A 15,081-nucleotide genomic window follows, 5' to 3' on the forward strand; every position below is an offset into this window, starting at 1 on the left:
ATGGAGCCAATAAAGCCCTTGGAACAAATGGCCTCATATTTTGTGTACACAGTCCATATACAGGGTTTCTGAGGTAAGTAAAGAATGTCACTTTCTGACATGTGCAGAAGCCTCAAGTTTCTCTTGGACCCTCCAGAGGAGAGGAAATTCACCCAACTTATAGGTATTTGACGGCACAAATCCATGGCTGGGCTGAGCTTCAAAAAGTCATATCTGAGATTCCTGCTATGCAGCAAAGTTCCATCAAAGCCCATTTAAAAGTCTATGTAAAAACTAATAACCCTTGCTGCACTGTATACAAATAATTAGGCCAAGTATAATAAAGCAAACCAGTCCTATCATGATTTGTCTTTAGTGAAAATGGGAAACTGCAGAGAGAAAAATTATGTTTCAAGCAGACCTGTTGTTAGATTCTGGTCTGCCTGATATTTTTTTCAATTTTTATTGTTTTCTACAGTTTGGGACCGAATTCTAATTTTTCCTGGTTACAAGTCTTCAGAATAATGTTTTCAAATTTTTTTCCTTCTTTTTTCCATTTTTCCTAATTTGGAGTCACTGAAAACTAAGTTGTGCTTTCTTAAAACCCTGTGTACTGAAGCCAGACAACTTAAATAAACTTCAGAAGAAAGTAACAGCAACCTGTTTACGTACATAAGCCACTTTCATAACTGCCTACTAATGTACGGACTTCAGAGTAACGTGGCCTATATGGATTTTTCCAGGATTGTTCTTTTGTTTGTTGTTTTTTTTCTCCCTTCCTCCCCGCTGTTTTCTCTTCACAGGATATGGGACTCTGCAACCTCCTAAAAATGAGCTTTTGGGACCTACCCATCTAGGAATAAACCTTTCTAGCTATGAGAGACCAGATGAAATCCGAGACCAGAGACTCATTCTCTTGTAAAATCCTGTCTCCAAAAGATTTAAAAAAAAAGAAAAGTGGGGAAATGTGTAGGAAAATGTCTTTAGCCCCCTCAATCACTAAGGAAAACTCAAGCTGGGAACTGCTTAGGGCAAACCTGCCTCCCATTCTAGTCAAAGTCACTCCTTCGCTCACTGAGATAGATGCATTATCTGATTGCCTCCTTTGGAAAGGCTAATCAGAAACTCAGAAGAACAAAACCATTTGTGTATCACCTATCTGTGACCTGGAAGCTCCCTCTCAGCTTCCTGTCTTCCTGCCTTTGCTTCAAGTTGTCCCGACTTTCCAGACTGAACCACTGTACTTCTTACATATACTGATTGATGTCTCATGTCTCACGTCTCCCTAAAAGTATAAAACCAAGCTGTGCCTGGACCACCTTCAGCACATGTCATCAGGACTTCCTGAGGCGCTGTCACGGGCACGTCCTCAACCTTGGCAAAATAAACTTTCTAAATTAACTAAGACCTGTCTCAGATTTTCTGGGTTCACAGGTTCTTTTAAAAGAAAAGGGAGTGCAGATAGGTCCAGTCCACCATGGGGGGCATGCAGGCATTGCAGCTAGAGGCCATCTATACTTTCTGACAGACAGGGGGCATCTTGGTGACCTCTGGAATACCTGACTGGAGAGGCAGGTACTGCTGAGTATTCACCAGACTCCATTTTCTTCTCCTTCTGAACATACAAAGGCTTTATATCCCAGCCTTCATTTGCAGGGATAGGGGATCATCTGACTAAATTCTGGCCAATAGGAAGTGGGTGGGCCCCAGGAATGGGCCCCACCAACCTTACCTTCCTTCCACTGGATACAGATATCCAACAAGGGATTCCAAAGCCCAAAGATCTCCTTATTTCAAGTGGGATCCCCAGAACAGCAGCATTGGTACCATCTAGATCATCAGCAGTAGTGCTACCATTCTAGAAATACAGATGCTTAGCCCTAGCCCCACTCCCAAATTACTGAATCAGAGCCTTCATGTTAACATGATCCCCAGGAAACTTGTGAACACCTTATTGTCTGCGAGGCTCTGCCCTTAGGGGATGGTGAAGCCAATAACCACACTCACTGGAGCCCTCCCACTGGCCTTGGAGAGTCATATGAGCAAAAATAAATTTTGACTATGCTAAGCCACTGACAATATGGGGTTGTGCATCATCAGAGTTAGGCCTCCCTAATCAATGGCCCATTTGTGGGGTTCATTTGTTTCTGGTTGCATTCATTCTCATCACTGATACCACATTTCACTCGAGAGCCTCTCATTTTGCTTTTATCTCTATTACTGTCCATCCCAAACACAAGCTTATATGGGAATTATACTTTGAAGATAAATATCTATGGAAACACTGTTTGGCTGTTGCATTTTTATCATTAGATTTCATCTGTAAAAACAGTCTTACTAAACAAATGCTAACTATATTTATTCTGAGATTTTTATATCAAGTCCTATATTTGAGAAACAAGTGCTATTCAGACCCCCCAGGCTAAACCTTTGATTCCTGATTGATACTTTCTGAGAATCAATGATATTACTATTTTATCATATATTTTTCTCAAAGGTAGCCCCAAATCCTTGAAAAACAAAGAAGATAATAAAAAGTCTATCTATGACAACTTTGAGCAGGTTTGGATTAAGGCAACTTCAGGGGCAAGTAGAAAATTCATATTTTAATCACCACCGACCCCACAGAAATACAAACTACCATCAGAGAATACTATAAACAGCTCTACGCAAATCAACTAGAAAATCTAGAAGAAATGGATAATTTCCTGGACACTTACACTCTCCCAAGACTAAACCAGGAAGAAGTTGAATCCCTGAATAGACCAATAGCAGGCTCTGAAATTGAGGCAACAATTAATAGCCTACCCACTAAAAAAAGTCCAGGACCAGATGGATTCACAGCTGAATTCTACCAGAGGTACAAGGAGGAGCTGGTACCATTCCTTCTGAAACTATTCCAATCAATAGAAAAAGAGGGAATCCTCCCTAACTCATTTTATGAGGCCAACATCATCCTCATACCAAAGCCTGGCAGAGACGCAACAAAAAAAGAGAATTTTAGACCAATATCCCTGATGAACATCGATGCAAAAATCCTCAATAAAATACTGGCAAACCGGATTCAGCAGCACATCAAAAAGCTTATCCACCATGATCAAGTGGGCTTCATCCCTGGGATGCAAGGCTGGTTCAACATTCGCAAATCAATAAACATAATCCAGCATATAAACAGAACCAAAGTCAAGAACCACATGATTATCTCAATAGATGCAGAAAAGGCTTTTGACAAAATTCAACAGCCCTTCATGCTAAAAACACTCAATAAATTCGGTATTGATGGAACGTACCTCAAAATAATAAGAGCTATTTATGACAGACCCACAGCTAATATCATACTGAATGGGCAAAAACTGGAAAAATTCCCTTTGAAAACTGGTACAAGACAGGGATGCCCTCTCTCACCACTCCTATTCAACATAGTGTTGGAAGTTCTGGCTAGGGCAATCAGGCAAGAGAAAGAAATCAAGGGTATTCAGTTAGGAAAAGAAGAAGTCAAATTGTCCCTGTTTGCAGATGACATGATTGTATATGTAGAAAACCCCATCGTCTCAGCCCAAAATCTCCTTAAGCTGATAAGCAACTTCAGCAAAGTCTCAGGATACAAAATTAATGTGCAAAAATCACAAGCATTCTTATACACCAGTAACAGACAAGCAGAGAGCCAAGTCAGGAATGAACCTCCATTCACAATTGCTTCAAAGAGAATAAAATACCTAGGAATCCAACTTACAAGGGATGTAAAGGACCTCTTCAAGGAGAACTACAAACCACTGCTCAGTGAAATCAAAGAGGACACAAACAAATGGAAGAACATACCATGCTCATGGATAGGAAGAATCAATATCGTGAAAATGGCCATACTGCCCAAGGTTATTTATAGATTCAATGCCATCCCCATCAAGCTACCAATGAGTTTCTTCACAGAATTGGAAAAAACTGCTTTAAAGTTCATATGGAACCAAAAAAGAGCCCGCATTGCCAAGACAATCCTAAGTCAAAAGGACAAAGCTGGAGGCGTCACGCTACCTGACTTCAAACTATACTACAAGGCTACAGTAACCAAAACAGCATGGTACTGGTACCAAAACAGAGCTATAGACCAATGGAACAGAACAGAGTCCTCAGAAATAATACCACACATCTACAGCCATCTGATCTTTGACAAACCTGAGAGAAACAAGAAATGGGGAAAGGATTCCCTATTTAATAAATGGTGCTGGGAAAATTGGCTAGCCATAAGTAGAAAGCTGAAACTGGATCCTTTCCTTACTCCTTATACAAAGATTAATTCAAGATGGATTAGAGACTTAAATGTTAGACCTAATACCATAAAAACCCTAGAAGAAAATCTAGGTAGTACCATTCAGGACATAGGCATGGGCAAGGACTTCATGTCTAAAACAGCAAAAGCAACGGCAGCAAAAGCCAAAATTGACAAATGGGATCTAATTAAACTAAAGAGCTTTTGCACAGCAAAAGAAACTACCATCAGAGTGAACAGGCAACCTACAGAATGGGAGAACATTTTTGCAATCTACTCATCTGACAAAGGGCTAATATCCAGAATCTACAAAGAACTCAAACAAATTTACAAGAAAAAAACAAACAACCCCATCAAAAAGTGGGCAAAGGATATGAACAGACATTTCTCAAAAGAAGACATTCATACAGCCAACAGACACATGAAAAAATGCTCATCATCACCTGCCATCAGAGAAATGCAAATCAAAACCACAATGAGATACCATCTCACACCAGTTAGAATGGCAATCATTAAAGTATCAGGAAACAACAGGTGTTGGAGAGGATGTGGAGAAATAGGAACACTTTTACACTGTTGGTGGGATTGTAAACTAGTTCAACCATTATGGAAAACAGTATGGCAATTCCTCAAGGATCTAGAACTAGATGTACCATATGACCCAGCCATCCCACTATTGGGTATATACCTAAAGGATTATAAATTATTCTACTACAAAGACACATGCACATGTATGTTTATTGTGGCACTATTCACAATAGCAAAGACTCGGAATCAACCCAAATGTCCATCTGTGACAGACTGGATTAAGAAAATGTGGCACATATACACCATGGAATACTATGCAGCCATAAAAAAGGATGAGTTTGCGTCCTTTGTAGGGACATGGATGCAGCTGGAAACCATCATTCTTAGCAAACTATCACAAGAACAGAAAACCAAACACCGCATGTTCTCACTCATAGGTGGGAACTGAACAATGACATCACTTGGACTCGGGAAGGGGAACATCACACACTGGGGCCTATCATGGGGAGGGGGGAGGGGGGAGGGATTGCATTGGGGAGTTATACATGATATAAATGATGAATTGATGGGTGCTGACGAGTTGATGGGTGCAGCACACCAACATGGCACAAATATACATATGTAACAAACCTGCACGTTATGCACATGTACCCTAGAACTTAAAGTATAATAAAAAAAAATAATAAAAAATAAAAAAAAGAAAATTCATATTTTATTTATATTAGCAGAATCTTACTCTGGAAAAACTACAGGGTGACTGTTAGAATTTTCATCATTCTTTTTACCAAATAACAAAATTAGTGCTACTAACATAGTGTGTTTCTTGCCACTGATAAGGCACCTGTGGGATGAGATGAGGCCTGTACATATATGTGAGCTTCCATTAGTTCAAGGTGAAACAGGAGTAGATTCTAGCTCACTCATTTGTTCCTTTTATTCATTTATTAAACCTTTAACAAACATGTATGAATGCTTGCCATGTACAACATCTTAGCTGGGCGCTATGAGGATTACAAAGACAGTCCCTACCACAAAGGAACTTACAGGTGTAAGAGAAATAGATATGTAAAAATAACTATAATAGGAGGCAGATTAGAACAATCATTACAGCAGAGAACAAATCATAAGAAGAGAGGAGATGAATTCCAACTGGAATCAGAAAGATTCATGGAGGAAGTGGCGTTTGAACTAAGTTTTAAAGAGCAGACAATAATTTATTTATTTTTATTTATTTATTAATTGACCAGAGAAGAATTCTGATGAGTCCTGGAAAAGTAGGAAGTGAGGAGCTGCTGAAGGATCCACAAGAGTGAAATCACTGAGAGGTCAAAGGGTTAAATGCATTCAGAAAATATGGAGTGAGCACTGCAACACACTCCTGTCTTTTTCACTCCAAAGATTGTGTTCTTTCCCTATAACTTTTTGACCTCAAATCTGATCATGCTTTTGATGAGTGGCAGTTATTTCCATGAAAGCGACAAAGCTAACAACTTAAATATTTTAGCAAAGAAGTAAAGGTATAATAATTGCTACCATTATATGTAGTCTCAATTCTAAGCATATGATTGGAAGTGGCAAGGTACAGAAAGAATTTTAACATCTCAAACCCATAAGATGTAAGATTATATTTAAAGGAAAAATGTCATACCCTAAAGGCTACCTTCATGAACCCATAGGAGCCCTCCAATTCCAGTCTGCCAAATGCTAACTTATATGAAAATGCCTTCTAGGCAATCCCATTTACAATAGCTGCCAAAAAACAAAACCCTATGAAAATATTTAACTGAGGAGGTGAAAGATCTCTAAAAAAAATTATGAAACACTGATGAAATTGCAGATGACACAAAGAAATGGAAAAACATCCCATGCTCATGGATCAGAAGAATGAGTATCTTTGAAATGACCATACTGGCCAAAGCAATCTATAGATTCAATACAATCCCTATCAAAATACCAGTGTCATTCACAGAATTAGAAAAAACAATCCTAAAATTCCTATGTAACCAAAAAAGAACCTGAGTAGCCCAGACAATCTTGAGCAAAAAGAACAAAGCTGGAGGCATCACATTACTTTCAGGCCTCTGAGCCCAAGCTAAGCCATCGTATCCCCTGTGACCTGCACATAGATACATCCAGATGGCCTGAAGCAAGTGAAGAATCATAAAAGAAGTGAAAATTGCCTCCACCATTGGGATTTGTTCCTGCCCCACCTTAACTGAGCAATTAACCTTGTGAAATTCCTTCTCCTGGCTCAAAACCTCCCCCAATGAGCACCTTGTGACCCAAACCCCCTTTGACTGTAATTTTCCACTACTCACCCAAATCCTATAAAACAGCCCCAACCCCTATCTCCCTTTGCTGACTCTCTTTTCAGACTCAGCCCGCCTGCACCCAGATGAAATAAATAGCCTTATTGCTTACACAAAGCCTGTTTGGTGGTCTCTTCACACAGACACACGTGACACAATTACCCGACCTCAAATTATACTGCAAGGCTATAGTAAGCAAAATAGCATGGTACTGGTATAAAAATAGACACATGGATCAATGGAACAGAATAGAGAACTTAGAAACAAAGCCACATAGCTACAGCCAACTGATCTCTGACAAAGTCGACAAGAACATACACCGGGGAAGGGATGCCCTTTTCAACAAATGGTGCTGGCAAATCTGGATTGCCATATGCAGGAGAATGAAAATGGGATCCCTCTCTTTCACTATATACAAAAATCAACTCAAGATATAATTAAAGACTTAAGTGTAAGACCTGAAACTATAAAAATCCTAGAAGTAAACCCAGGGAAAATTCTTCCAGACATTGATCTAGGCAAAGAATTCATGCCTAAGACCTCAGAAGCACAAGCAACAAAAACAAAAAATAGATAAATGGGACTTAATTAAATGACAAAGCTCTGCAAAGCAAAATAAATCATCAATAGAGTGAACAGAAAACCTATAGGAGAAAATATTTGCCAACTATGCATCCAACAAAGGACTAATATCCAGAATTTACAAGGAACTCAAACAACTCAACAACAACAACAACAAACAAATAATCCCATTAAAAAGTGGGCAAAGGACATGGACAGACATTTTTCAAATGAAGACACGTGAATGGGCAAGAAGCATATGAAAAAATGCTTAGCATCACTAATCATCAGAGAAATGCAAACTAAAACCACTACGAGATGTCATCTTAACACTAGTCAGGATGGCCATTATTGAAAAAGACTAAAAAATAACAAATGTTGGTGAGGATACAGAGAGAAGGGAATGCTTATATACGTTGGTGGGAATGTAAATTAGTACAACCCCTATGGAAAACAGTATGAAGATTTCTCAAAGAACTAAAAATAGATCTACCATTTGATCCAGCAATCCCACTACTGAGTATCTACCCAAAGGAAAATAAATTGCTGTATCAAAAAGATATCTGCAGTTGTATGTTTATCAATACAGCCCTATTCACAATAGCAAAGACATGGAATGAACGTACATATCCATCAATGGAAGATTAGAAAATGTGGTGTATATACAAACACAATGGAATACTACTGAGTCATAAAAAAGAATGAAATCAGGTTTTTGCAGCAACACAGATAGAACTGCAAGCCATAATCTTAAAGTGAAATAATTCAGATACAGAAAGTCAAATACTGCATATTCTCACGATTAAGTGGGAGCTAAATAATGTGGAGATGTGGACATAGAGAGTGGGGTGATAGGCATTGGCAACTTCGAAGTGTGGAAGGGGGTAAATGATGAGAAATTGTTTAATGAGTATAATGTACATTATCTGAGCTGGGGTTACAATAAAAACCCAGACTTCAGCACTACTGTGATATATCCAGGTAACAAAATTGCACTTGTACCCCTTATTTTTTATAAATAGAAAAAGCAAATAAAATGCTTTCTAGTGGTAAATTTTTCACTGCAGAAGTTTTGTATTTAGATAATTATAAAAATAAAATCACAAAATTAAATATATTCTCACAGAACATCTGGATTCTGAAGAACATGTTCACAGGCTGCAGCTTGAAAAAAACACTGGAAAGAATATTCAATTTCTGCTCGTAGTGTGTCATTAATTATTAATTAGCTGTGTGACCCTGGGAAACCGCTTAACATCCAAGGACCCAGGCCCCGCCCTTCTTTCTGCCAGTGTCATGTACAAATAATAATGATGCTATGTCGTAAGGTTGTAATGAGACCTAAGACACACATGAACACTGACAGCAATAACTGGCATTTGTTAAGTGCAAAATAAATGCTGGTTATCATTACTGTTGTTGCTCTTGTGACAGGACTTTTGAGGTCCCTTGTGGCTTTAAAATTCTGCATATTTTGAGTCACTGTCTTCACCGAAAACTAAGTGGATTGGTCAGAGACTCCTGAAATTCTAGGACTGGAGACAACAATGCAGCCCGGATAGAAAAACATGACCTTGGCATTTTCCAAGCAAAGATGAAGTGTTGCATGGAAGTCTGGCCTCCACTCAGCACATTCTTTGCAAAATGACCACAAATACATTAGTGATGATTTGAACCTGTTTTTCTCTTTGAAAATAAAAGCTACCCAATGGAGTAATACCTAAGGAAGGATCTGAATTCATGATAGACCTTTACCCAAAAATCTATCCAAAGATGGAAAAGGAACATCTTTGAAAAGACTCTTAGGTACCAAGATCACATCGCTTCAACTTTTACATTACCAGAATTTCTCTAACAATGTCTTGGTTCTAGAAGATTAAAGGCTACTCTGATAACATATCAGATCAGGCACTGATTTCTACCAAAACACTTCAGCTTGGTGGGCCTGGATTTTCTCAATTGTGGAATAGGTAGAATAGTCATCAACTTGCCACCAAGTGACATGCATCAAATGCTTTGTGGCTTTCCGCTGAAAGAAGCCACAACAAAGTTGGTTATTTATTAAGTACACTCTGTGTTCTAATAATAAAGAAACCTCTGGGGCAATGAGATGAGAGCAGCTTTCCTGTCAAAAGGCTTCTCTGACATTTGCACGTAGCCCACGGCTCCTAGCATGTGCTGCTCAGGTGCTTATCGATCCTTCTCATTCTACTTCCCAGACAGGAAGGAACGTGTTGGAACGCAGAGCATCTGGACTAAAGCTGAAGCTTCATGCTTGCCTTTCATTTACTGCATTTGGAAAAGCAATTTCAGATCCCACATATTTCTTTTTATTCTTTGTCAAACAATTTCACACATGCTAAGGACCATGGCTTTCTGCTGCCCAAGGCGGATGCATGTCATACAGTCTATGCTGCCGAGTCTCGATCTCCCGGACACGCTGAGCTGTCTCAAATATGCAGTCCCCACTGGTGATGACACGCAGAGGCTGCCAGTGACCAAGCCTACTTCTGTCCCTCTGCAGAAGCACAGCTGCAGTCCCACATGTCCCATCATGCTTTCTGCTCTGAAATATACCTCCTGAGCTGTTGAATATTGCGTCTGTCCACTCATGAGCACAGTAGCCCCCATGTGTGTGCAGATGTTGAAGGGTCAGGAAAACAACTCTCTGTATTTTAGTAGACTTTCCCCATAGATCACTGTGTCTTAGAGATATAACTTCATAAAAATAGAGATGTGAGAACTATGAGATCTCAAAAAAATGATATAGCATTCCACTTAGTGAGATGCCACTGTCTCCATTTTACAGATGACATAACTGAGGCCCCAACTCATATAGCTGCTTTGTATAAAAGGGAGGGACCAGTGGCTCCAGTTCTCCTGCTTGCACATGCACAGACTCATTTACTTCATTTGGTTTCACTCATAGTAAATCTGATTTTGTTTAATAACAAACCATGTTGCTAAGACTTTCTACACTGTTTTAAATCTGATTTCTTCATATCCTTTCTATACAGCTTGGTATAAGCTGTTTCACTACTAAGTTCCTGGACCAGTCCCGTACGGTTGGCCTTGTGCAGACAGGGCCTATTGAGTGTCCCACAGTGAGCTGGTGTTAAGAGTTAATGATAATGAGTGGTGACTGGGGAGCTGGTGAAAACCCATGGAACCATCCAAAGACCAGTGTGGCTGCCCACCTTGGAGTGTGCTTGTATTCAGGGAAAGTCTTTTTCCAATTTCCCAAGATTTTTATCAAAGTCAAGGAAGAGACTAATCAACATACTCTCAGTAATACACAATGGTCATGAACGTTAGGGAGGGAAACACCAGGCAAACTCAATCACTGTTCTTTCCACACCTACCTTGTGATTCCGCCCGTGCTTATCCAACAGGGAGATGATGGACTTGATGTGGCCCTCTGCTATCAGATTTAAGGCTTCTGGACTTTCAGTTAAGATGCAGTGCAAAACTTCCAAGATACCTACATGAATGCCACAAACATCATTTGGACATTAAATGCCCGGCAGAAGTGACCATAATTTAGAAACGTGAGTGTGAACAGACCTTCCTGAGGGTACAGGATATCATCAATTATTTGAATCTACCAAATATTTCCAGCCAGAAAAAATGCATTCATTTCCGGTAGACTTCAGAGCCCCCCCCGGAGGCCAACCAGGCTGTAATTTACGGGTGATTTTAATTCAGCACAAACCCTATCTCCTGCTTCCTGGACAAATACATGATCTTTGTATGTTAAAATATAGAGAAGCAGCTATAAAATAAAAATTTTCATTTGATCAAACTAAATAATACTTCATTTAAAAATAGACATAAAAGAAGATGTCCAGTTTACTATAAATTCTAAAGGTCATTCGAGTAATTTGGAAAATATTCTGAGTTTCTCCCAAATAAGACTTTTTCTAGGAACTACCTTAGAAATTATTTTTATTTTAGGTCTACTCATGTATCAAACAAATTGTAAGCTCACACAATAAAGTCAATTTGGCTTTTCCCCCCTTTTTTGGTACACTGGATAGGTTACGTAAGTGAAGGCCTAAGAAAAATGAGTGCCTCTGCAGCCTGGCACATACATGGTAACATCATGATGGAAATTCAAGGGAAGTAGTTGGCTAATAGCTTAATCAGTTTTATTAAGAAAATTCCTTTTGATTCTGTTTTTCACTCAATGTTTTCATAAATTAGCCTGAAATGTAATCTAGCCCATGAGACTGAGGCACTGAAGAAAAGTGAGGCTTAGGAAGATGTGTGTAGGTGGACGATCCTTGGGGAAACCTCTGTTGGCCGGTCTGTTAAAACACCTGTCATTTCCAGACTTTGAGAAAAGCACCAAAACCCTCCAGCTTCCCCATGAGGGGCCTACAACTGCCATGTTTACTCATCTCGGAGGAAGCAAACTGCTAAGCCCTGCAGCATGTCACTTCCCAATAATGACCACACTCTTGGCTCAGATTCTCCGTAAGTCATGAGGGAGGACTATAGATATGATGTGAAGGGTGAGTCAGGAGAGAAGGGTGAGTGGGGATCATTTTTCCTCTCATCCCTGTCACTCTTCACTCCCGCTTTTAGAACTATAAGAAATAGTTTGGACAATACTGAAAAGGGTTTGAAAACCCAGAGAATAAGAATATAATAGGAGTTAGAAGGAGACAAGGATCACTGGGTGGGTGGGGTTGCGGGGGGGTGATTAATGGACCCAAAGACTAAAATGAAGGCACGGAATAACAATGAAGGCACAGAGTAAAAAATTTAAAAAGGAAGGACTGTTGAAGTCTGGGTTAGAGTTGTTAAATAAAGTTTACAGGTGCCAGGAAGCTTGAAGACTATTACTTTTTAATTTTGAAATAATGATTTGAGGATTGTTTGCAATCCATTGGAAAAGATTCAACTTCGTTTTCTTTTTTACAGAAAGAAAAAAAAAACCTTTCATTTTTTCTAGTTATAGTTTCCTGTCAATTCTCACCTGAGGAAGATTCTAGTCTGTCCAATTTACTGATGAGCCAATCAAGGTTATTGGAGAATTGAGCGCAATTGTTTCTGTTTCCACGAATGAGAGCGGCTGCAAACAAGGAGACGTTTGATCACAGAGGTTAAAGGATATAATGATGGGCATGAGAACCTGGAAAGCTGTTGAATACTTCACTTGCTTAGCGACTAAAAGGAACTGAATGCCAATCTTACCCTACCTAGCCCTCTGACACAATTCTGTTTCTTTTTCCTTTTTTTAGAGACAGTCTCAGTCGGTCACCCAGGCTAGAGTATAGTGGCTCACTGCAGCCATGAACTCCTGAGCTTAAGTGATCCTCTTGCCTCAGCCTCCAGAGTAGCTAAGACTACAGGCATGCACCACCATGTCCAGCTAATTTTTAAATTTTTTTTTTTTTTGAGGTGTAGTTTTCACTCTTGTTGCCTAGGCTGGAGTGCAGTGGTGCAGTCTCAGCTCACTACAACCTCCACCTCCTGGGTTCAAGTGATTCTCCTGCCTCAGCCTCCCAAGTAGCTGGGATTACAGGTGTGTGCCACCACACCCAGCTAATTTTTGTATTTTTAGTAGAGACGGGGCTTTACCATGTTGACCAGGCTGGTCTTGAACTCCTGACCTCAAGTGATCCACCCGCCTTGGCCTCCCGAAGTGCTGGGATTACAGGAGCGAGCTACCATGCCTGGTGTAAATATTTTTAATTGAGATGGAGGTCTCACTATGTTGCTCAGGCTGGTCTTGAACTCTTGGCCTCAATCGATCCTCCTCACCTCAGCCTCCCAAACTGTTGGAATTACAGGCGTGAACCACCACACCCAACCTCTTTCTATACTTGGAAAAATAAAAATCTAGTATTGGCTCACTTTACAAGTATTTCCAGAGAGCCTGCTATGTACCAAACACCTGCCCAGCTGTTCAGACTAGAGCAATGGGGAAGGGAGAGAGATTCCCTGCCTGCATCAAGCAGGCAATGGAGACAATAAATGCATAAAGTAATGAAATTACTTCACTGTGATAAGCAAGAATTTAATACTGGCTTCGTTACTGACTTAAGAACTCAACTTCTTGCCATGTTTTCTTAAATTTAGCTACAGATTTATTATTCTTCAGTGCTAAAGGAAGGCATCCCAGTGAACACAGCTGGAAAGGCTGGCTATACACTGATGGATGCATAATAGCAGCATGTAACTACAAAATATCTAAAATATATCCCTATTTGACAGTGGTTCTTGAGGCATGGTCCCTGGATCAGCATCACCTAAGAATTTGTTAAAAATGCAGATTCTCAGGCCTCATCCAGCTTTACTGATTTAGAAACTCTGGGGGTTGGGCCTCGGCATCTGTATTGTAACCAGCCCTCCAGCGGATCCTGATGCCTGTTCCTACTTGAAAGCCACTGGCAGACGATACCGCAAAGAAAGGGAGAGAATTTGCTGTCATTTGAGTTTTACCAATCTACACCAAATAACCTTCTCTTCACAGGACAAAAAAAGAGTAGATGCAAATCTGGAACAAGTCCATGTAAATTGATTAGCCCCCAAGTAGCTTGCCCTTCACATGATAGGTCTGAATTGGAATTTCACTGAGGCTGCTACATGGCAAATTTAGGATAAAGAAAGGCCTTCTCCAGGGCCTCAGCTTTGTATCTTCAGTCACTAGAGGACACAATTCAAGTCTGAGCTCCTAACCTCCTTTTCAGGTCAGTTGCAACAAGGAAGTTAAGCACAAGAGTCCTGGAGTTACACTGCTGAGTCTCAAGCCATAGCTCCATCAGTTACTAGATGTGTAACCTTGGGTTATGAGCATCACATACATCAGTTTCTTCATCAGTGAAATGACAATAATAGTAACTAACCCTTAAAGTGTTGTTCTGGGGTTCAAAAGAGATATTCCACCACTCACACGAAGATTAATAATTATTAGGTATTATTGTTAAAATCATGCCTACTGGGTCAATACAAAACACTAGAGTTTGAAGACACTTTACACAGTCATACAGTGGCAATCCATCAGTACTGTGGTAATCCAATCAGCTTGAACCCTAAGCTGGGGAATAGGTCCAGACTGATTTCTCTGGGCTCCCTTCTGGCCTAGTGAACTTTCTATGATAGATTTCCTCTCAAGTGGGACATACACAGAGCAAAGCCCTGAAGTACTAGCTTATCACAATGTCTGGGCAACTCCTGGTGGCCACCTTCTTGCATTGGCTCATACTGTCTTCTCTCTGCCTCCCACCCATAGGCGGGTGGCCTAGGCCCATTGGATGGAACCTGTTGTAGCAGTCACCAGAACATCACTACACACTCCATACTGTGAGAAGATAAGCTTGTTGCTGGAATATTCTTACTTCCCACCTTTTTCTTTTCACCAAAATGAAATAACAGGCCAAAGCAGTGGGAATCGCGACTAACAAGTGGACAAGTGAGAGGGCACAGATTTAA

At 40.1% G+C, this 15,081-nt stretch overlaps 1 protein-coding gene across 2 annotated transcripts in view; it reads right to left on the reverse strand.

The window, feature by feature from the left end:
• RYR3 (ryanodine receptor 3) overlaps positions 1 to 15,081 on the reverse strand; it is a 407,410-nt gene that overhangs the window by 281,554 nt on the left and 110,775 nt on the right. For both annotated transcript variants that reach the window (XM_030930996.1, XM_030930995.1), the window contains exons 14-15: positions 12,623 to 12,718; positions 11,004 to 11,122 (exon numbers count right to left, since the gene is read on the reverse strand). In XM_030930996.1, coding sequence (XP_030786856.1) covers positions 11,004 to 11,122; positions 12,623 to 12,718 — 215 coding nt within the window. The remainder of the gene's footprint in view (positions 1 to 11,003; positions 11,123 to 12,622; positions 12,719 to 15,081) is intronic.

The sequence above is a fragment of the Rhinopithecus roxellana genome, chromosome 5 (genome assembly GCF_007565055.1).
Source record: "Rhinopithecus roxellana isolate Shanxi Qingling chromosome 5, ASM756505v1, whole genome shotgun sequence".
NCBI lineage: Eukaryota > Metazoa > Chordata > Mammalia > Primates > Cercopithecidae > Rhinopithecus > Rhinopithecus roxellana.